Source organism: Pseudomassariella vexata, assembly GCF_002105095.1.
Source record: "Pseudomassariella vexata strain CBS 129021 chromosome Unknown BCR38scaffold_9, whole genome shotgun sequence".
Classification (NCBI taxonomy): domain Eukaryota; kingdom Fungi; phylum Ascomycota; class Sordariomycetes; order Amphisphaeriales; family Pseudomassariaceae; genus Pseudomassariella; species Pseudomassariella vexata.
The window spans coordinates 2,250,001-2,272,130 of NW_024467964.1; the positions used below are offsets into that span (position 1 = coordinate 2,250,001).

The 22,130-nt window shown below is 51.9% G+C and overlaps 7 protein-coding genes across 7 annotated transcripts; 1 reads left to right on the forward strand and 6 right to left on the reverse strand.

Moving 5' to 3' along the window:
• Positions 1-609: 609 nt before the first annotated feature.
• BCR38DRAFT_439429 (uncharacterized protein) lies at positions 610-2,410 on the reverse strand. The gene is made up of 3 exons (XM_040860631.1): positions 1,997-2,410; positions 1,573-1,907; positions 610-1,504 (listed from the first exon to the last, which is right to left on the reverse strand). Exons 1-3 carry the CDS (start codon positions 2,150-2,152, stop codon positions 898-900), a joined length of 1,098 nt encoding a protein of 365 aa, XP_040714505.1. The 5' UTR covers positions 2,153-2,410; the 3' UTR covers positions 610-897.
• Positions 2,411-3,616: 1,206 nt separating this feature from the next.
• On the reverse strand, positions 3,617-4,465 carry BCR38DRAFT_347061 (nicotinamide N-methyltransferase; the record flags this gene model as incomplete). The annotated part of the gene is made up of 2 exons (XM_040856307.1): positions 3,617-3,963; positions 4,021-4,465. 2 exons carry the CDS (start codon positions 4,463-4,465, stop codon positions 3,617-3,619), a joined length of 792 nt encoding a protein of 263 aa, XP_040714506.1.
• A 225-nt stretch (positions 4,466-4,690) lies between these two features.
• Positions 4,691-5,773, reverse strand: BCR38DRAFT_325761 (uncharacterized protein; the record flags this gene model as incomplete). The annotated part of the gene is made up of 1 exon (XM_040854810.1): positions 4,691-5,773. A coding segment is annotated over one exon (1,083 nt), but the record flags the coding sequence as incomplete, so codon positions are not given.
• A 1,395-nt stretch (positions 5,774-7,168) lies between these two features.
• Positions 7,169-8,856, reverse strand: BCR38DRAFT_346269 (uncharacterized protein; the record flags this gene model as incomplete). Its single annotated transcript, XM_040856246.1, has 2 exons — positions 7,169-8,606; positions 8,825-8,856. 2 exons carry the CDS (start codon positions 8,854-8,856, stop codon positions 7,169-7,171), a joined length of 1,470 nt encoding a protein of 489 aa, XP_040714508.1.
• A 4,413-nt stretch (positions 8,857-13,269) lies between these two features.
• BCR38DRAFT_439444 (uncharacterized protein) lies at positions 13,270-16,220 on the reverse strand. Its single transcript, XM_040860632.1, has one exon. The coding sequence runs from the start codon at positions 16,106-16,108 to the stop codon at positions 13,364-13,366; it is 2,745 nt and encodes a 914-aa protein (XP_040714509.1). The 5' UTR covers positions 16,109-16,220; the 3' UTR covers positions 13,270-13,363.
• A 412-nt stretch (positions 16,221-16,632) lies between these two features.
• BCR38DRAFT_346036 (FAD dependent oxidoreductase) lies at positions 16,633-18,036 on the forward strand (the record flags this gene model as incomplete). The annotated part of the gene is made up of 1 exon (XM_040856227.1): positions 16,633-18,036. A coding segment is annotated over one exon (1,404 nt), but the record flags the coding sequence as incomplete, so codon positions are not given.
• A 1,456-nt stretch (positions 18,037-19,492) lies between these two features.
• BCR38DRAFT_411064 (putative RNA polymerase I and III transcription factor complex component Tbp) lies at positions 19,493-20,425 on the reverse strand (the record flags this gene model as incomplete). The annotated part of the gene is made up of 4 exons (XM_040858535.1): positions 19,493-19,509; positions 19,572-19,986; positions 20,039-20,126; positions 20,184-20,425. 4 exons carry the CDS (start codon positions 20,423-20,425, stop codon positions 19,493-19,495), a joined length of 762 nt encoding a protein of 253 aa, XP_040714511.1.
• Between the last annotated feature and the right edge of the window lie 1,705 nt (positions 20,426-22,130).

Consider the following 22,130-nt stretch of genomic DNA (forward strand, 5'->3'; position numbering starts at 1 on the left):
ATGGCTACTGGGAAACTGACCTGCAGGTCATTGGTTTTTAACTTAGTATCACTTACGGCATTTTACGACAACGAGACAGGGCTTCAGAGTCCGTTTATGGGAGATATTTTACGGATATCAGTGTATAAATATCATTAGTCTCCTATCTGGCTTGTATTCTAAGATGCAGAGAATGCAGCCGTCGTTTGAACACGAAGGAGAAATAGAAACAACTGCTCAAGAAGGTCGAAACGGACTTTCCGGATCAAGTTATCATGACGAACACTATGACGGAAATAAAACCCGACAATATTCTCCAGTATGGGTTTAAGTGGTACCAGTCAGTAACAAACTTTTACTACAGTCCTCCGGGGGAACCAAGTCAGATTACGCTGAGTTGCGACAACAAACCGACAACCCCTGCGTGGTTCTTTGGAAAGGCCCCCCAAAGATACCTCAATGCAAGAAGGTAGTGCTTAAGGATGATCAGGTGGCCAGCTTGGATGCGTACGTGAGCTATCAAGGGCAAGGGTGGTGAATAAGGTTTGGACGAAAGGGGATATGGTTATGCGTAGGCAGCTGTTTTGGTTCATTTTTCAATCACTCCTTTATGCAAATCACTAGGAAAAACTTGGTTTGGTTATGATCTATTATTCTGCTATTGTTTTCGTTCCACCCCGGATATCAATAGATCGCTCCCCTTTGCCATGCGTATTCGTACCCCGTTACTTCTTGGGGATGCCTCTATTTAACAACTACGAGAACTCATACTGATAGAAGCGACAAGACCAGGAACGCAAAACTGCCAATGCATTAGGGTGTTTGCCATTAAACTTAACTTATGCTCCATTCCGTATCCCGTATCCCATACGATCCATGAGGTATCCACAACGCCAGCGCCATTCATTCATAACATGCCTATAATCCACCCCTATCCTTCAAATCCTGTGCCCTTGTCTCGCCTTTGACATACTCACTCAACCGCATCTCATTGCTCTCCCTCGCATGCCCAACCATACAACTCGAGGACTCCCCCGGCCTATACGACGAGCCCGGTGTATATGACGGCGGCGCATCCGCTGCTTGGTTAAGTTGCTGCGGTCGAAACCCATCCGCCACCGCCGCCGCTTCCGCCGGGTCTTCTTCGACTACCACGGTATGCTGCTGCTGTTGTATCAACAGCCCCTCCCTAGCCGGATCAATCGTGATAGTCGGCGACGTCAACGGCGAAACGGGTAACGTCGGCCTGCGCGCCTGATGGCGGAACGATTGGCCGGTCGACTGGCGGCTTGTCGTTGACCGTGGTGAACTAACGCCTTCAGTCACCGGTGATGGGGATGAGAACCCCCCTCCTCTAGCTCGAAGCACGGGCGAATAGCGGCGGCTGCTGTCCTTGGACGGCTTCAATTTCAGCTGCTGCAACTCGCTCGCGGAGATAAGTTGTTGGTCAACTTCGGTGTTCTTCGTGTAGAGGCCCTCGCAGATACGGAGGATGGAGAGCGTGACCGTGACCATGTAGGAGAAGCTGCCAGGGTTTAGCTAGATACCCATGGCTGTCGACAATTGGGACTTTGGGTGAGACAAAGGACCTACATGACGGCCACGGAGATAAAGTAGTAACCCCGTTCTAGTGCACACCACTTATCAAGCATCCCCTTTTTGTCGCTCGAGCCGTCGCCAAAACCTATCGTGTTGTAGCCCTTAGGAGCTTTGTTTGGCGCATCGTCGGACTCGCTCGTCGTCAACCCCTGGCAATTTGAAGGCACGCCTGTACGAGCCAAGATGGTAATAACGCCAATCATGAGCCCAGTGAATATCACGTCTCCCACCACGAAGGTAGCAACCACGTTCGTTGGTGCCTTGATGCGTCGTCTGCCTGTGTGTTGGACCAGCAGGACGATGGCCGTATATATCAGGACGACGCAAGTCTATAATACGTTGGTCAGACGCGGCTTCTTTTATGTGCCTCGAGCCTTGGTAGGCTTAATAGGGAATGTCTGTAGCAGAGATTACACACCATTATCTCGAGCGTAGACATGGCCTGGGAGAGCCCCAGGCGGTTGACGTGGATATACACCAGCAGGAACCCATTAAGTCCCGCGGAGACGATCGCCGCCAATACCTGGAGCAGCCTAACGAAGACCAGCCATGTTGAAAGACCCCATTTGGCCATTTTTATTGTTGTTGGACGCTGTGAATACCCCTACGGCACAGAACAATGGGTTGTCGCCACGCAATGCTCGACCCAAGAACGTCGAGCGGGGAGACACAATTAGACACAATTGAGGCTCGAAGAGAGAAAAAGGAGAGTGAGTAATACTAGAAAAGTGGCCGTAATCAACACGAAGAAAAGCGAGCAGAAAAACCACACAACACTAGTTGGGTGGCGGTCTGCAGGAGGCTGTGTTTCCTCTCAGCTGCAACATTGAAGATCACTCTTACCTTTACAATCGTTAGGCCTTTGGCCGGCTCAGCAGACAGAGGCTGCAGAAAACATTTGACACGAAACCCTCTGAGGCTAAGCGCAGCCTCTCTATATTGGACAAGCGGAACTTGCACCACCAGAAGACGCAGGCTCCAGAAAACGCTTGACACGAAGCCATTTGAGGCCAAATGCAGCTCTGTATTGGACAAGCGGGACTTGCACCCCCAGAAGAAGCAGGCTGCAGATTGATGGAGTTTTCTCGAGCGAATTGAGTTGCCGATGTCAGAAAAAGGTTGACAATCGGGAGTCACATCTTAACTCTCGAAGCTGATCCACTCGGCGGCACAGCCCGCACACACACCAAGGTGAGGCCTCTTGGGAGTTTATTTCTAGGTTAGTATATGGCGAACCAATCATCTTAAGTTAGGTGTTCCTGTCACAATGACATTGTCAAACAGACTCAATCGAAGACCAGATTTAGGATGCTCAAACCCAATTATCGAGGCGAGATTGAAAGACGCGTAATCGGCAAGCTCGGAAATGGGGAATAAGTGCATTTGGGCCAGATAGGGTGAATGCTTCTGAGGCTAGGCGTACCACACCTGCAGGCACAGCCTCAATCATCACTCCACTTGGCAGCAAACGCGACACCACCTAAGAGGAGAACAAGAAACATGAATCGGACTGAAAAGCCAATGAACGGCTGTAACGAGAACGATGGTTTCCTGGAATCTTGAGTGGCTGATGTTGTCAGGAGATGATGGATAGGATGGTGTGGTGATCTTCGCCCTGACACTGGGGTTGGGGGTGGCCTTAGTGGGTATGACCTATGGAACTTGCAGTCGTGTATCCCATAGCCATGCCGCGTGCTAGAGTAACGTTCGTAATGGATGAAGCCGAATATTGTCTAGTATAGGGCGGTCTGAAGGCTGTGCCTTCTGCCGCCCATCGGATTTTGCTAGGCTGCGTGCGGCAGCGCGTGAGAGTCGCGATGTCTGAGACGGATATAGACGTGTACTCGATCCTCGAGCAGGAGATATCTTCGCAGCCCGCCCAACGAACATGCTGCTTCGACCCTGGCTCATACATGTCCCGGCTCCGACTTGGTCTGAAGCCATCGATTGCCATCCATCCAAGGCCAACGCCTCTCGCATTGCAGTCCTCAAAGTCCAATTCGACACGACGGTATCACAGCCCCTTCCCTTTCAGTACTTACTCCTCATCCCATTCCCCCTCTGGCCACCTCATCACAAACCCCAAAACCGTTTTCTGCACCTCGACATCGCCAGGATCGTTTTCAAACATGGGCGTCTCCATCTTCTCCTCAAGCACTTTCTCCACCACAAACCCAGCCTCCCGCGCGCGATCAAAGTACTTCAGATCCTCGTGCTGCAACCAAGGCCGATAGCTCGAAAAAAATACATACGCCCTGCTTTCCCTCTTCCGGCTCAGTGTCTCCCTCGTCGTCTTGATGAGATTGTGGTGCTGGTGGTGGTTGAAGACCAGATCGGCCTGTATGAGGACGTCAAATTTGGCGTGTCTTTTTGGACTCTTTGAAGCTGAGCTTTCCGATGCACTTGCTGTCTCCGTTTCCCCAGACTGAGAAGATGCCAAACAAGCAAGCAGGCTCCCCGCATCCTTCCCCCAAGTAAACCCCTCCGCCACGACCCTGCCCTCCTCCACCAGCGGCCTCGCCTCCGCTATGTTCATCTGCATGTTCTCCACCAAATTACGGCTACTATAATCGCTCATGACGACCTTCCTCGCGCCGAGCACAGCGGCCACCAGGCTAGGCAGCCCGGCCCCGGCGCCGAGCTCCAGCACCGTCTTGCCTTTTACTTCCTCGGGGTGGTCCTCGAACCAGCGCGCGACATACCGCCCGCCGTTCCAGAGCAGGTGTCCCCATAGATTGTGGTGGCCAATGAGGTGCAGGGTGAGCGACTCGCCTGTCTGCAGCACGTAGGTTTGTGTTGTGGGCTCCGGTGGTGGCGGGAAGTAGCCCTCCGGTTCTTGAAAGAGACCCGTAGCATTGAGGTTGTCGTCGTCCGAGTCCGAATCCATTTTGGGATAAGTCGCTCAGTTGAATAAGAATGAGTGAGTTAGTGAGGGGCGAGTGTTTCGCGGGCAGTTGTGAATCGCGATTTGTGAAAATTGCATAGAAATGCGGGTTCGTTACAGTGCGAAGACAGTACTTAAGACACCGTGCATCCTGTATGCTAGTTGTTCGATAAATAACGACAATGACTCCAGTAAGCTGTATAGCTCCAGGGTCATGTTCTTTCCCACCTACCCAAACCTCTGCCTCGCGAGTTCCTTGAATACGGCCATGGTGCTATCCTCCTTCTCGCGATATTCTCTTCTTCTCTCCTCGATCTCCTCGATCCTCGCCCGTTGAATCTCCTCCCTGCGCAGCTCCCTCTCCGTCTTCTTCCGCTCTGAAGCCGCCTTCAGGCGCTTGAGCTCCGCCACGCTGTCACCGCCGCCTAGAAGCTCAGCGTCATTGACCTCTGCGGCCCCTGGCGACCCCTCGCGGAACCCCTTCATTTTCTCGTTGAGTTCCTTCTTCTTCTCCAGCTGCCTCTCCCGGGTTCCCGGCTCGGCGCGAGGGACGAGCTCCTCGAGGCGCGCCTTTTGCTGTATTCGGTCTACTTTGCGCTCGAGACGCAATTGAGCTACTTGCTCGAGTCGGTCTTCGTCCATCATCTCGCGCCGAAGTTCTAGATCTTGTAGACTGGGTATGCCGGGTCCTTGTCTCGCCGCCCCAGAGAACCGAGACAGCCCTTGTGAGATTGGCAGCGTCGGTCCATAGCCGTCGTCGTCATCGTTTCCGTTGTCCCCGTCTTCCTCGTTTAGAACCGTGCTGCCGTTGCCGTTGCCGTTCAGCTTGTTGCCACTTAAAGGCGGCGTACTCACTCCCCTGAGCTCGTCCAATTCCTCCATATCATTGCTCGAAACCTTGATAAACATTTCGGGGTTGTACCAACCCTCCGCCAGCGACCCCTCGTTCCACTTGTTGACAAAGCTCTTCCATCTCCCCCTAACCTCACGCTCGTCCATATCACCTATGTACTTGTTCTTCTGCACTTCGAGGTATGTCGCAAACAGCGACCTGAATATCTCGAAATCGGACTTGGCCAGTGGACGAGACGAATAAGGCAGCTGGTCCGCATAAAAAGTACCATGCGTATGAGACGAGGAACGGCGTCGTCGGCGGTGGTGGTGTTGGTGGGCATGATAGCGCGTGGAGGAGGAGGAACGGTTGCGTTTCGAGTCGCGCTCACGTTCGCTGGTGTCAAGATGATGTCGTCTGAGATGTTTCGATGCACCATCGTGGTGTTTTGTCCTCTCTCGTTCCGGCGATCTGGATCTCCGTCTATTCCCGTCACGTTCGTGTTGTCGGGAAGGTCTATCCTCGTGCTTCCTCCGTACTTTCCTGTCACCACCTGGTGATCTTAACCGCTCACGTTCCCGCTTAATTGAACCTCGCTCGTCAATCATCTCGCGTTGCGTCCGATCCATATCTTGCAGTCCATTTAGACTATAGTCTGACGAAGGCTTCATGTTTCTGGACTTTCGGTCCTGTTGAACTAGGAGGTGACCAAAGTTGGTTTAGACTGGGACGTTTCTAGTCGGAAGTTTCGCAACTGTCAACTTGTCGGGGGTTTGTCACGAATAGATAGCGCCTTGGCGTTGCAAGTCACCGATTCTCCACATTTCGATAAGCTTATTAGCCGAATTTGGGAATCCTGGGGCAGGACCTTCTCGGTGGATTCCCCCCTGCGACGCATCTGGCGTCATGACGTTGCACAACATCTCTAGGAGTTGGCTCAGGATTAAATTACTTTTGCTTCATACCGTCCACTCGGTATCGAGACCGTTCATTAGTGGAGATTCACCATAGGTTCCGAGTAGCAAAGCGCAATATCGCTAATCTAGGAGTATACCTGCCATCCGAACAGTCAGCTAGATCCTTGCTTGTCGGTAGGAGGGTGGATGTATAGTACTTCCCCATCAGTTCAGTCATATCTGAATCCATTACAGCATGTCTTACAGGTAGCAAAAGAGCAATATACATCATGCTGTCAAATAGGGTATATATATTACATCAGCACGTGCTTGTCTTGGTTACCCCGTCAACTTCGGATTCCCATACGAGGGATTCGTTTGCGACAACCTTTGCAAATATATCACCCTCGCTCGAAATTCTCTTGAAAGTACATAGCTTATGTCCAGCGATGGCCAAGCTTTATGCAATTCCAAAATGTCAACGTTATTTGCCGTAGGTTCCACGGCATCTCCAATATCGCAGCCCACAGGATCCTCTCCAGTCCAACTTGCCTCGTCTGCCGAGGCGGCTAAACCAGTATTATATAAAGACCATCAATAATATGATGCGTCATCACTATTCATTTGCGGGTTCGTTAGCGAGAGTCCGGCAGCAATGAGATCAACTCTTGCCATCACGCCCTGGCGACAACAATGTGAACGAGTGATCTGTCAGAATAATGCCTGTTCATCTCCCATGAGTCGCTCTCGGCCAAGATTGGGTGCTGCAGCGTGTGGTTTTGACGAACAGAGAGTCTATCGTGGAGGCAGCCAAAAACTTGCCTGGTGATAACCACCAAACTGATGCCACAAGTTTCTTCAACCATTAGTTCCCAGGATACCCAGGCTGGTTAGGCGCGGATGTAGCAGGCGTGCCGTGCATGTCGGGTTGGCGAGACTCTGCACCAGCGTCCTGACTACAGCTCAACCAACAAGTCTTTAAGCAGGAAGGTTGTTATTGCCGTGAGTAAGGCAGCCGGTGCACGCACACTCGTCTCCACACGGGCACGAGGCCTCCTGCCCCTGACAGTCTTCCTCGGTAGAATACTTGACGAAGAAGTAGTCCTCCTCTGAATATGTCTGATCCTCGCCGCTCACTGCCGAAGTTGTGTCCGAATGGCCCGGAGATGACTCGTCAACAGGGGACTGGGAATGTACTTCTTGACCACTTATTATGGGGTCAAAGGTCGCCGTTCCGTCCATGTTCTGGTACTTCAGTGCGCTGCTGACGTATTCCCGGGTTGCCGCATTGTACGGGTGAGCCGCGCATCCAATACAACTACAGTTCGGACCGCATCCACATTCATGAATTGTGCCCGGTGTATCGAAACCAGTGTGATCCATGGCTATGGGTTGTGAGACTGGATACGCAATGGACGACGAGGATGGCGATGGGTAGTCAAGTGCTGCCGCCATAGCTTGCCATTGCGAAGCCTGCAGGGGATGAAGATAGGTTCCATACGATGCAGGGTACGAGAAGATGGTTGCCTGTTGGTAATTAGCCGCATATATCTGCCCATTCATGCTCATCGGATACTGCTCCATCATGCTGGTGCCGTTACCGGGTTGCACGGGAGCTCCGAAGCTGTTGAACGGTGAGCTTTCTTCGCTGTCCACCTTTGGTGCACAACAGCCGCCAGCAGGCTTCGTCGGTGCCAGTTCGTGGGATATCGACCCTGAACTCGACGTCGGAGTGTGGCGAGCTACGCTGGATGCACCGGACGCGGCCGATATGCCAGAGCAGCAGCTGGATGTTCTGGTCCCATTCGTTGACGTTGTAGGTGATCTATCGGTTGGTCCCTCTAATCTCAGAGGGAGCTCGGTGTTGATGGTAGGTCTGGGTCGGTCAGAGCCATTGGCTACTGGAGCGGACATCTGGAATGGTCCTGGGTTGTGGAACACAGGCTCAGGGGCATGCTCATATCCATTCGTAAATTGGGGTGCGTAAGTGGAAGTGACTGCATCGATGGTCGCCACTCCGGGGCGCGGCTGGCCGGGCATCGGTCCGTACGAGCCCATGACATTGAAGTTGCTAGCATCCATGCGACCCAGGTTCGAAGGGTCATATGACTGTTTCCGCGTCGCCTTCGGGACCGCCTTGGAAACTCGGAAGGACGACTTGGCTGGTGAGAGCGGCGTGCCATCAGAAGCCGGAGGTTCCACTTTCACCGGGTTTTGTGCACTTCCCGGACCACTGCTTGGACATGCGCATTTACCCCGTCTAGGAATTGCAGCAGTAACGCCTCCGCATGCACAAGCATTTCCGGGAGGGTGTGGACAGGTACTAAGAGGCCGGCCCGGTTTTCGAACTGGCACCAACAAGCGCTCACCGCCATGGTTGCACTTGGTTGATCTGTGGCCGCGTATGCATGGCTCGCTATGAAGAGAAAATAATGCGCGTTAGCGACTACACAGATGGAGTGGAAGAACAGTTTGTTGCTAGAAATAGGCGCGATATTGAATCGTCAGAGTTGCCCAATGCTCACGATCCGCAATGAAAGTAGGCACGCGTCTGCAGCTTGCCGTGGACCACAACAGGCTGGAAATGGGCCCAATAGGGAGGTTGAGAGGAATTATGGTGCCGGGGAAACTTACCAGGCCATCTTCTGACCGTGTATTACCGGCATCTTGGGTGGTCTCGGATGTCAGTCCACTATTGTAGGTATGTTGCTTTGTAGCAGCCGGAAGTCGGTGCTAATGCGTATGTCTGATGCTGATCGTACACAGCCGTCGAAGAGGCTTTGAGGTACAACGTCCCAAGTGAAGTCTAATATGAGGACGGGTATATACGCCCTACTCGACCCCGGGTGACCTGCTGGGCGAGAAATCTGCAGGTAATGTGCCGGCAGAAATGAGGTATTCCCTGGGCAGTTACGAGTTGAACTTTCTGGTAATCGGTGACCAGGGTGGCGGATAGTGTGTGTGCCACAGAGAGAATGGTGAATATGTGTGTGTAGAAAAATTTGGGGTGCGTGCCTCGAGAATGATGGCCAGAGTTTGTGTGGGTATTGGGGTGATTTGCACCTTTCAGATAATGTCGGGAAACAACCGTGACTTCCTCGCCAGTTGCGTGTATTGAGCTGATTATGGAAAGCTGCTGACCGTTGGCTCAACCTAACGGCCTGGAAGGAAGCCAGCGCTAGATGGTGGCCGTAGGATAACAAAAACTATGGTTAGAGGTGTGCTCTTCGTACCAAGGAGTTATCAGTCGCAAGCTTGGCCGGTTGGGAAAGTACGACCGGGGGCACAGTTAGAGACCAAGCCAGAGTCGACGAGATGATGCTTGGACCGTGGTTGGTGATGTTTGCTCAGCAGAAGTAGGAATGCCGTCGTTCTCTCGGCTCCAAGGCTTCATTCGCGCGATTCAAGCGAGGCTGATGGAGAAAAAGATGGGACGAAACGTCGCGTTCTCTTGAAGACTGCGGACCAGGCTTCTTGGGTTTATGCAACTCCAGAACGGAGAGACACAGCTCTAGAGCATGTGCGTTCGGGAGTCGGGAGCCAAATGCTGTGGTGAAGTGAATGTAACGGCAATCTGCTGGCGCGCCCCAAACCCGGGGATTTGTACATTCCTCTTCCTCTTGTCGTCTAGACTTTTGTCGTTTCTATGCACGTCAATCCCTCCAGCCGTCTCACTGTGGTCGTGGCTGAAGGTTGTCCCACGTAAATAGAGGCTTGCCGACGATTCACCCGACTACACTCGATGGGCGACCAGGCCGCGGCGGGTTTGAGGAATTGAACGTCACCCTCTTGGTGGGGTAATGCGAACCTCGAAAAACGAGCAAGTTTTCATTGGTCAGTGCCGACACAGGACTGCTAGTACTAGAGATTCCTGGCAAGGACCGCATGGCGCCTGGGAGGGGCAGGGCTGTAAGAATGGACCGCCAGCAGGCGATAATTATACCACAGTACCTGTGAGGACCCTTGAGGAGGGGCGTCGCTGCAACGATGCTGCAACGATTCAGAAGCTGCCCCACGATCTCACCGAGCGTGCTCCGACCCTATGACCGCCGTCCTCGCCTAATCTCTCTTCCAGATAAGGAATCATCCTCTTGAAAGCTTTGGAGCAGGCATTTTCGCAAATCACTTTGCAAAGAAACTTCTCAGAGGTCTAGAAGACCTAATTTGATCCGTTCCGGCAGGGTCCGACTTGATCAAACCCTTCGAGATTGAGACGGTCCAAAACGGAGTTAACAGGACTGACCTCGACCTCAACGAGATCGCCTTGATAGTCAAGCTATCCACTCGGCGCACAACTGAACCGAGACGGCTCGGGGCTAGACTATATGCGCCGTTGCGCCTCAACCACGATGTTGTGTTGGACCATCTTCAATTCTTACAAACCAGTAGACTCACGAGACTCATCTTCCAACATGGCCATCTCTGTTCTTCCAAAGTTTCCGGCAGTGAAGCGACCTGTCAATGCATCTGACAACTCTCCATGCCTGCCTTCCACAACTTTGGTACCATGCTTACCCGCCAATATGCAGAGCACGACAAAGATTACCCTTTGCTGAGCTTACGCTAGATTCGACGACCTGTATGCGACCCAGCCATTTTGGTCCTTTCCAGTCGAGGGCGAACCTTGAAGCTCCGGACTACCGGTTGATGCTTGCTCAGAGGTGATGGAATGTTGGAAACAAACTACGTGGATCCTCGACTATACCCCAACGGCACAGTACCTTGCAGCTTGCAGCTTGCGGCACACTAAAGATGGCTCCGATGACGGTCACCGAGATATGAATTCGCATACACTTTCAGGAAAGCGGGTAAAGGAAACTCTCATCAATGTGGCGGTCGATTAGTTGCAAGAGCTTCGCGAGGACATCTCCGCCAAAGATACCGAGCTCCTACCGGGCGGTACCGAAGCGGAGGCGACCCGAAAGCTATCGCGGCTGCGGAAAAGTCTGTCCTGGGTTGGTCCTTAATCAACGGGCAACCTCGACTGTTCCATGAAGCATAATAGTCCACCACACGGCAGCAGAGGAACGAGTACAACACGCCGTGGGAGTCATAAGTTTATACTTACGGCATGTCAGTCATGGGGAAAGAGGCTAGGTACTTCTTCATCGTTCCAATAAGCATGGTTCGGTTATGGCTTTCGAATGGGAAATTTGATTAGAGTTCCGAAGACTTGTCACATAGAACAGTTTTCATTGAGGGATCTATGGCTTACCTACCAATGCTCGCTGTCGATCCAAGGGTCCACGCATATTCAGGCTCCCTGACGACACTAGGGAGAATTTGCTAGGGATTAGATCGAGGAGTGGCTTACAACGCTTTTGTCCCTCTGCAGAACTAAGAACGAGCGGACAGCCAAACGTACGAGCAAAACCCACATAATCCTGTGACTTATCTGGCTACTCACGACACCAGAGCTGCATGCCAAGCTCCAAGACGGCTGCGAGGTAGGCGGAGCACCTCAACGAAATTCACATGGTTCTCAACACGCTGGCACTCCAGCCCCTGGCGTCCTATATGCACTGCATAGCATAGTTTCTGTTGCCTTGCTTACTAGCACAAGGGTTATTTAAATTTAAGCTTATATACGTCCATGATCTATATACCCATTCCCGTTATGAGTAGCTACTTATGGCGAGGAATTGGTTCATGGGAAACGCAGGCTTTTTAATATTTTAACCCTTGGCGTCTCCTTCACGACCATGGAAAGGTTGGTCATCAAGGTCCTCAACCACCCAGAAGCGGCAAAATCGTCCAAAAATCTCGATATAACGTTGGCCAGATGCTGAAGCCGCTTGACTTTAAAGGTCGATAGGACAACTAGACCGACCATCCATCGAAACCACATGTTCCCTAGCGCCTATGAGGAAATTGGGTCTAACAGGACCATCAAGATCATCACGCTAAAATAGTTTGCAGCTTTGGGGCAAAATAATTCTACAGAACTTCGTCAACGAGTTCTTCTGGAGGCTAGGCGCGTGTAGTCAACCAACCTTAATCGCGATATTTTCACCTCCGAGGTAGCAGCTCTAACCTCTGTGGCCTCAAACAACACCACGCGTCTGATTCCGACTGAGTTTCGATGCTCTGTAGCCGGGCTTGCGGTTTCAATGACGACCCAAACCCCCTGAAGCTTCGTCGATATTGAGACCTTAGAGATCCCATCTACAGACATCGAGAACCACGACCATCGATCTTAACGAGGCAGTCTCCCAACCGTCTTATGGCTTATCTGGTGGGTTACCCCTCTTGAAGGTCGAACAATACATACTGACCTGAACGAATATCATCTCCAGTCCACAATGAGCCCGAAGTATCTGACACGACTCCGCTCACATGTTGATACACGCTTGGAATCGGTTTATTGTAAGGAAAGCTTGACTTTGACAGTTGGCACGACCATAATCTGATGGAGAAAGAGTTTTAAGGGTCATGTCTAAGTTGTCATGCTAACATCCACAGGGGTTCCGACACCCTTTGCCATTCTCGGAAATGTAATCAATACGCCGTGGCGACTCATTTGAAATGGAAACGGCATGATTGAGAAACCAACGTATGCGAAATTCTAAAGTCAATTCTTTCAGGAGCAAGGCCATGACAAGCTTTCGGCCGACATGAAAAGAGGTGTGTCCTTGGCTGCCACGAGGTCGGGGTTCAGTATGTAAAAACGTGTACATCACCTCACACTACCGCGTTTGGAATCCCGAAGCACTCCAAAGAAACTAATATGGTATTCATAATGTTCAAATACGCTTTTTCGAAAGTCAATGAACGAGTGAGTGTTTGGTGCGGCGCTGCAACAGATGTCGTGGCGTAACACCACAGTCCACTTACACAATCAAAGTCTTGCCCATCACATACAGTGGTATAGTTCGATGGCCCAATATTGACAAGACCATGCAAGTTTATATTTAATCAAACGCCGTAACAGAATTGTCGCCACTAGACTCGAGACTTGAAGAAGTCTTAGCCACTAGATAGCACGATGGCTCAACGTCAAAAGTCATGCAGATTTAGATTAAATCCAGATGCTGTCACGGTTTCCAATTAGAGTTAGATCGCACCAATCATTGTTACAGCCTTGGTTTCCTTGAATATGAACGTATGAATCTTCTCTTTCAAACGTATGGGGGTATCTCGATTAAGCTCAACCCTATCTGCCCGCCCGCCAGCCTACTTGCCCCCCTCATCAGACGCATCCGAGTCAGCAAACATGTCAACAGCTCGTAGACGCCTCCTGGGTCTAGGGCCGGCTTCTGTCAGGTCCCCATCCCCTCCACCAACACTAGAACCAACACCAACACCAGTAATACTAGGTTTCCCAACCTCCTGAGGCGCACTCACGCTCGCATTACCTTCCTCATCAGCTACCGGCGGCGGAGGCGGAGAAGGAAGAAGAAGAGGAGGAGGTGGCGGTGGATCTTCATCCATCTTATCGCCATCAAGGTCCTCGTGTCCTCTTTCCCACCCCTCCTCATCCTCACTCATCGGCACGCCGTCAATATCCTCATCCATGAGCTCGTCCTCGTCCCCCAGGTTCAGATCCACATCCTCGTCCATCGGCTCCCCATCATCAACATCCACGCCACCCACCTTGGTCTCACGACTCGGATCAAAGCCACCACCATCCGCCACAGCCTCGACAGGCTTGAACCCCCTCTGGCCGGCCCCCCCTCCTCCTCCTCCTCCCGCCGCCGCATCAATGCCCGCCCCTGTCTCCACCGGCTTCCACCGGCCCCCCGCTTTCTTCTCTTTTGTTTCGACCTCGCTCTGTTTCATGCTGTCGTCTTTCTTGATAGTAGCGGTAGTGGCGGCAGTGCTGCTGTTGCTGCTCGGCGGACTCTCAAAGCTCTTCGCAAAGAGTTCCTGGCTCTCGGCCGGAAATACGCACCAGCCCTCCCATAGCCCTAATACGAGCCCCACGCTGCGCTTCCACTTCTCCGCCCTTAGACGGCCCCAGTTCAACCGCTCCGCCGTGCGGCCCAGGTGCTCGAATACCTTCCGCTCGCGCAGCGACGTTTCGAAGAGCTGCCGGAAGCGCCAGCTATGTCGGACGCCGCTAGTCGCAGACGAGGAGAGGATGTCGGACACGATGTAGAGTCCGACGAGACTCGAAGCGCTCGTGTCTTCCGGCTCATTGGCTTTGGCAGCTGCGCCGGCGTCCTCGGGCAGAGGGGTTGAGGTGTTGGAGTCACCATTAGGTGGCGACTGGCCGTTGTCTTCTCCTTTGCTGTTCGGCTTGTATTCGGGATTTGCGAATGTGAGTGAGAATGGTCTCTCTATGTTCGAAACGATCATGTCAACGATTTCACCAGCTCCGCGGCTGGCGTGTGTAATGGCGAATGTCGTCACTCTAGCTATATCACCTTTGCGGATGCGACCGAGTGTGTTGGGCAGCCGTGCTAGTAGATGTGCTAATTTCGCCTTGTCGAAAGGGTTGAGGTAAGCGCTCTCATTATCGCCACCGGGTCCACCCTCGGCGTGCTTGTTCCCGTCGTCTTCAAAGTCTTCCTCATCAGAGGAGTTGTATTCAGGATCCGATACGAACTCATCGATATTGGTAGTGTATTCGTAGGCCAGGGGTTTCTCGGGCGTTTTCCATGCGTGACTACCTTCGAATAGAGGAAGGTACTTCCCCTGCTGCTTGCCATCTCTGGACTGTGAGCCCGTGATGACTTCCCATAGCCGCCAGCGGTACCATACACCGCCTTCGCTCCGTGCGTCCCAAAGCCAGGCCCATTTTTCCTCCCGCTGAACTTCTGGACGTGACATAAGTAAAGCCTCAAATTCGGGGCCATGCTCCAGGATTGATTCGACAACCTTGTGAATAAGTTGAAGCTGCTTAATGTCTCTCGGCGCTTGAACCGGGACATGCAAAATAGTCCTTTGGATAGGTCCGCCCGGTGGCCCATATGAAGATGGGGGGGCAAACCCACGGTGAAATTGTGCTGGTTGGTGATCATTTGTTTGAGCAACGGGTTTGGCTCCAAAGGGCTGGGATGCGGTAGCGGATGACAACGTGGCCGCCACGGTGGTTGTGACAGCTGACGATAAATGCCTGTGTAATAACAAGTTGAAACCATAACCGAGATAGCGATTTTGTAAAGAACTGACGGCGGCGTCGATGTCTGTCGCTGGCGTGTCCTGGGATAGAACCAAAATAGCCGTCATGGACTTCCGCTCATTGACGCCTGGAGCACCTGGCGGAAGCAGCTTGACGCTCTCGACTGTCAAATTTGGGGGTATGAGAGCCTTGATGACTGCTGGTGAGGTGCCAGGTGGCAGATTAGAGAGGCGTAGTGTGGGTTTCGCAACAGCTCGCTCCTCGGCCCTGTCTGTCGCCCTGGCATCTCCCTCGTCGTCACTTGTATTAAAGGCTTTCGATATCAATCTGGACGGCGGTGCATCACAGTCTCTGTCCTTGAGTCCATCTCTCTCACGCTCCTCTTCCTGAAACCCGAGCCGTCCCCGTCCCTCGTCTCTGCGTCCAAAGTCGCGCTGATTCTGACCCTGCAACCCTCCATCGAAGCCCCTCTTGCGTCCGTAACTCAAAGGTGGCGGTCCTAGACTCCCCGGCCCGCTCTTCATTCCACCAGCTGCGCCAAAATGTCTCTTCCCTGGCGCACTGCTACCCCCGAATGCTCCTCCTCCCCTGCCTGGCAGCCCTCCAAGTGTTCCACCTCCACGACCACCGAAACGACTGGAGCCCCGTGCGATAGCCGAGATCTCGTCCTCATCTTCGTCTTCATCGCGGTCGAAGCTCTTGACGAAGCTCTCGTAGACGGCCGCGGTTTCAGCAGCTTCGCGCTTTCGCTTGGCCTCCCGCTCGGCGCGCTCCTTCTCGAAGGCGGATTGCTTGGAGGGTTTCTGGAGTTTGGCTTCTACGTTGGGGAAGTCGGGAAGTTTGTTGGACGACATATTGTCACTCTTTCAGTTATGGGCTGAAGCATGTCGAGTAAATTGAGGGGTCGGAGGCCATTGGGACGTTGTTGAGGAAGTTGCTGGATCGTCATGTAACCCTTCGGCCGCTTGGATCAGGGTTGGTCTTCAAGGCAGGAATCTTAGATGGGACTAGTAGGCTGGAGCCTGCGGCTTATTCCGTGTCCGTGCGGCATCTTGATATCCCCTTCCGATATCGCGACACCAAGGCCTACCAACCCCACCCCCCTCTCTCTCTCCCTCCCTCCAACTGATACCCACAGGCGGATAAGTTACCGGGTGACTAGGGCTTTTATGTCAATTCACTTCGGCACGCCGATGGGTGTAGATAAGTGGTAGATTAGGTCTCAGAAGGTGGTGTCATTGTGGGAATCTAGGGGAAACTTCATGTATGTATGTTTGACTCAAAACATCAAGTGAGCTAAGTTCTCTTTATCATCATCTTGTTCCACAGCTGGTGCTGTTACCACCGCTTATCGCAGTCTCCAGTCCATTTCAAGATTTTCCCCATCATGAGTGAACCCTTCAAAGCCCCCTCGTCCCTCCTCATCATCGGAAGCGGTGTATTCGGCCTGTCCACGGCCTACGCCCTCACCAAGCGGCCCGAGTGGGCATCCACCGCTATTACGATCTTAGACCGCACCCCAGACTTTCCATCCAAGGACTCATCTTCGATAGACAGCTCGCGCATCATACGCGCCGACTACGCGGATGCCGCCTACGCGTCTCTTGCCGCTACTGCCTGGGAAGAGTGGCGGAGGCCCGGAGCAGACCAAATCGGTGGCCAGGGACGTTACACTGAGTCAGGTTTCCTGATCGTGGCTGACCAGGCCCCGCTCGTGAGGAAAGATGGCATTAAGACAGGTATGGGGTTCACAAAGGCTGCGTATGAGAACACGCTCCAGATTGCCAAGAAGGAAGGCCGTGAAGAAAGTTTTGTGCAGGTAGTAGAGGGTAAGGAGGCTATTGCCAAGGCGAGCGGGACTGATGCCGGGTTTGGTGACTGGGGATATCTCAACAAAGCGGCTGGCTGGGCCGATGCCGAGGCGTCCATGAACTGGTTGTACAACAAAGTTGTCGATACGGGGAGGGTCAAGTTCGTGACGGGGACGGTGGAACGGCTCGAGACGGAGGGCAAGCGAGTGACGGGCGCCAAGCTGAAGGACGGCAGCTCTGTGACGGCTGAACTGGTCATGCTGGCTGCTGGAGCCTGGACACCAAGTTTGATCGACCTTCGAGGACGTGTTGTGGCGACGGCACAGATCCTCCTGTATATGAGCATCACAGATGAGGAGCAAGAGAAGCTGGGTAAGAACCCAGTTCTGATGAATATGTCCCGTGGAACATTCCTCATCACCCCGGCCAAGAACATCCTGAAGATTGGCTTCCACTCCTACGGCTATCAAAATCCCCAAAAGGCATCCACCGCCTTGGTCGTGCCCAAAGATGGCGTGCCAACACCCACGGAGATTACCGTCTCGCAGCCACACACCCATCTCAACGATCCCAACCTCTGGGTCCCAGCCGAAGGAGAACGCATCGCCCGCCAAGGCCTGAGAAGTATGGTTCCATGGCCGTCTGTGCGCGATCGCCCATGGACCGGTAGCCGTACGTGCTGGTACACCGACACCCCAACCGGCGACTTCTTGATCACCTACCATCCGTACTGGGAGGGTTTATTCGTGGCCACTGGAGGCAGCGGCCACGGTTTCAAATTCCTGCCTGTTTTGGGTGATAAGATTGCCGACTGCATTATGAACAAATGCCCGACTGAGTTTCAGGACAAGTGGGGATGGCAGGATACCGTCAATGTTGAGAGAGTCATCTTGACCGAGGATGGGAGTAGAAGTGGGCGGCTAGGCTTGTTATTACATGAGGAGCTTCGCAAACAAGGGCCGCGTATGTGATTAGATAGATATGAAGACTTTTGAAAGAACTCGATGATTTTGCCTCAGCTATTGCTTAGACGCACAAAAGATAATGAATTGGTTAGCAACGAGCTGTCTTGTCAGCAAATCGTCATGGGAGAACCAACCAAGACAGAACGAACAGCATACCCAAGTAGAGAGCGTCATGAAAAAAGGGATGTTCAGTTAGTGCCGAAAACACGGCTTTCAACATTGTTACATCATGTAAAAAGCCGTATTCCTACATAAGTAGGTAATGATATCGGCTGATGGTAATAACTTACAACCTTCGTTTTGGATATGGTCAAAAGCAGCTACCTAAATAGCAGATTAGAGAACTGGACGAACTGCCAGGCCAGACAGAAACGCAAGCTGAGCTTCGGCTAGTTGCAAGAAATGCAATGTGAAACCCTGAGTAACTTCTCAACCTTACTGCAGGTTTGGCGATTGGGAATATCAGATTGGATACTAGACTGGATACCAGGAAGCCAAATCGGTTGTTGGAAGCAGGATAAACACTACGCCGATGATTTAAAGGGAATGGATGTTGGGGGTGAAAAATCAAACAGACGGGATTTTGTGCACAACCCCGCACGTGCTGCTTTGCAACACTCTGACTGAACTACATTGCCACTGGTGGAGAGTGACATATACTGCAGTTACTAGATTCACAATATACATTATAATACATATTATATTCAAGAATGCAGACCTAATTATTTTCAGCAGGAGGTGCATATATTCTGTCTAAAGAAGCTCCTCACACTACGGAAGTTTTTGCTGCTCAAAGTACCGAGGCTTTCGAAGTAGAGCCATATGGTGGCATGTGATCCAGTGGAACAAGCAATAAATGCATAATGCATTCGCATTTGCCAAGGGACGCACAGATAGAGTCCAGGCGTTCCAGCCTGTTACTCATCATGTGTCGGCATGCCATTAAGAGTGCACCAAACCTAACCTTTCAGATTCATCCCTGCAGACTGTCAAGGTGTGGCATATGACCGCCATCCACATCTCCAAAGTGGCCCGCCACCATCGTCGTTTATAGTCGATACGTGGCGTGGTATTAGGCAGCATCTTCACCCGGCGTAAATGCCGCTGAAGAATGCCAAATGCAATCTATAAACCGTCTGGACGGTTAAAAAGTATTTTCCGTGAAGAACTCGAAGGCATTTCTTCCAAAGCAGAGCCTTCCCGTCAGACGCCTATGCAATGCAATGCTGGAAGGACGAAAATGATACAAAAACATGCTTGAGCTCATGGAAAGGGGTAAATCGTGAACCCTATCACGCATTTCCATGACCTAGTAAGTCGGCAAGAGAAACGGATTTCATCATGTCGTGAAGGGGTGTGATGTACAAGGCGAGGTCTCTGGTGTGTTTCGCAGGAGGTAGGTTAAAAAGCAAGCCGATCTTCGTGCTCGGCGGCCCACACAATGAGATGATGGTGGTGCGAGTTAGATCTTGCGAAAATCTAATATTGAAATAGATTAGTACACCATTGAGCAATGGGACCAAGAGGCCCGGTAAACATACCTTGCAACACAGGGTAGATCATCTCGAACGCCTGGTAAATCTCCTCTCGGACGCGAGCACCAGTTAGGACGATCTTGCCGGAGACGAAGATTAAGAGCACAATCTTGGGCTTGATCATACGGTAGATCAGACCAGGGAACAGCTCGGGCTCGTAAGAGCTGAAGTTGTGGTGGCGAGAAGCAAGTCCTTCCAGGCGGATGGGGAACTTGATATCACAAGATCCAACGATGTTCTGAATCTTGAAATCCGTAAACTTAGCGTTGAAGCCCAGCTTTTGGATGATACGCGCATACTTGCGCGATGCAAGTTTCGAATCATCTTCTGACTTAGCACCAGTCACAACCATCTTGCCCGAGGCGAAGATAAGCGCTGTGGTCTTGGGCTCACGTATGCGCATAATGACAGCAGCGAAACGCTAATTGAATTAGCCAGGCATAAATAGAAGAGTAACAAGATTTCAATAGTACCTTTGGGTTGTATTCAGCATTGCGGGCGTGAAGCGCGATCGTCTTGAGATCAAGACGGCAGTCCAGGTTCACCGTGGCAACGATGTTCCTTTGTCAATGCGCGTGAGCAAAATGTGATACAACAAAGATGTTAGGTCAAACATACTGCAGCGTAGGAGTCAATCCACTGCCACCAGTGGTGGCTGCTGCCGGCGTAGCAGCAGGAGTAGCCGGAGCCACTCCAGAACCGGTACTCGATTGCTGACCGTTGTATTGCGTGGTGTTCTTGTCGACCGAAGTCGATGGAGGAGTAAGCTCTCCCACGGCCCCGGGGAACGACAAAGAGCCAGCGGCAGTGAAAGCCTTGGCTTGGGCGGCAGTAGCCGGGTGGGTCTGAATACCCTCCATATTGTACCGGAGTACTTCTCTCCAGATGTGTGCACGAGAAATAGTTGACTCGAGGTCGAAGGCAGCGGACCTAAGAATGAAATGTCAGAACAATGAAGACAATAATGAAAAATACTGAGTAAAGCAGTGGGAAAAAGAATGAATGACAAGCGCGTGATGAAGCGCAAATGCAAATCGCGATATTGATTCCAATATTGATTCCAATATTGAATGTTCGTTGCGATCGACAAACAGTGGTGGGGCTGAAGGTTTGTCGGAGCAGGTCAACCTGGCGGGGTAGCAGGGTCAAGTGCCAGCGCAAATATCAGACATCTTGGAATTTTCCTTTTATACAAGCACAAAGTCCAACGTGAAGATGCAATGAAGATTAATTAATCCTTACCGAACAAATGGAGTGTAGAAGATGAACAAGTGAATGTCTCCTCCACACAGCAGATACTGCAGGTAAGGTGATTGGACAGATCTAAAGATGTGACCAGAGGAATGAACACGCAACGATGGGACTTAAAGTCAACGACTCGTTCGCGATGGTTATTTCGGGAGCAATCGTAAGCTTGGTTTATTAAATTCGAAGCGGAAGTCGGAAACGAATGAGCGCTGTCGATGTCGAAAATCGGTCGAGCGAACGATGCGATGTGACAACAACGGCGGCTGCGATTCGATCCTTCTCGCGGCGACGTAGTTTGCAGACAGAGGTACCAGTTTGGTAATCCCTACTGAGCTTGCTTCAAAACTTCTCTATTCTGATGAAGCCGGCAACACTGCACCGTGACCTGTGCTATGGTGGGCTTGATAGTTGGGATGGTGAGAGATGAGAAGGGCTGGGTTGATGGCGATTGGACCTCGAGTCTAATCCCGTGACAATGGAAGAAAAGACGTTGCGGTACTCCCAGACGGAATGCACCGGATGCGATTGCCGCTGTCGATAGGACGGAGGGAAGAGATAATAGAAAAGGGAGTGTGAATGACGTAGTTGCTATTTGTCTAAGCCGAATCCGTCAATTCGGCAAGTGCGGGGGTGTAAGGCTGATGATGAAAATTGCCAGAGGAAGATGGCAGATTGACAGCTGGCAGATACGTGGGGTCGGGATCGGGGTAGAGACTGCCGCGCAAGAGCATCGACCCGGTCGAACTGAGGGGATGGCTGGCTTTAAATAATTTTTGGCAGCAACGGCCTCGCCCCTGGGTGTGCTCCGACCTTTGAGGCAGCGACGCCTCTATTGTGGCGGTCCCATATTTATCAGCAGCTTCCTGCCATCTGAGTGGCCACATTGGTCAGCGCAAGACCAATCAACTCAAACTCTGCCCCTAAATTTGATCTTTCCCCGACCTCTCTCTTGCCCTTTGGTCCTGCATTCTTCTCTTCTGACAGCGTTTTCTTGTCATCGAACAAATCTCTCAACATGTCACCACCCGCGAAACGCATCGGATTCCTTCAACATCAAAAATACCATGGCAATGAAGCTGACGAGAGAATCGACCTAATTTTCTCAATTGCGAGAAGCCAGTGGTAGTATGAAAAAAAGGATGAAAAAAGGAAGAGAGGATGACGACGAAACCCACATTCAAAAATCATGTCCATCGTCATGCTGCCGATAAACTCGCACTGGGACCAGGTTCGCCCGCTTGCTACGTGCTCAGGGCGTCCAAACCCCAGCCAAACCTGCCACAGCTCCTGACTCCCTCCAACCCTCTGAAACGGTTG

Excerpts from the sequence above, each read along its gene's own strand:
- BCR38DRAFT_439429 (XM_040860631.1), bottom strand. The coding sequence starts at position 2,152 with ATGGCCAAATGGGGTCTTTCAACATGGCTGGTCTTCGTTAGGCTGCTC. Across the intron at positions 1,908-1,996 it reads TGTCTACGCTCGAGATAATG|ACTTGCGTCGTCCTGATATA; the intron begins GTGTGTAATCTC and ends AACGTATTATAG. Across the intron at positions 1,505-1,572 it reads TTTATCTCCGTGGCCGTCAT|CTTCTCCTACATGGTCACGG; the intron begins GTAGGTCCTTTG and ends AAACCCTGGCAG.
- BCR38DRAFT_439444 (XM_040860632.1), bottom strand. The coding sequence starts at position 16,108 with ATGTCGTCCAACAAACTTCCCGACTTCCCCAACGTAGAAGCCAAACTC.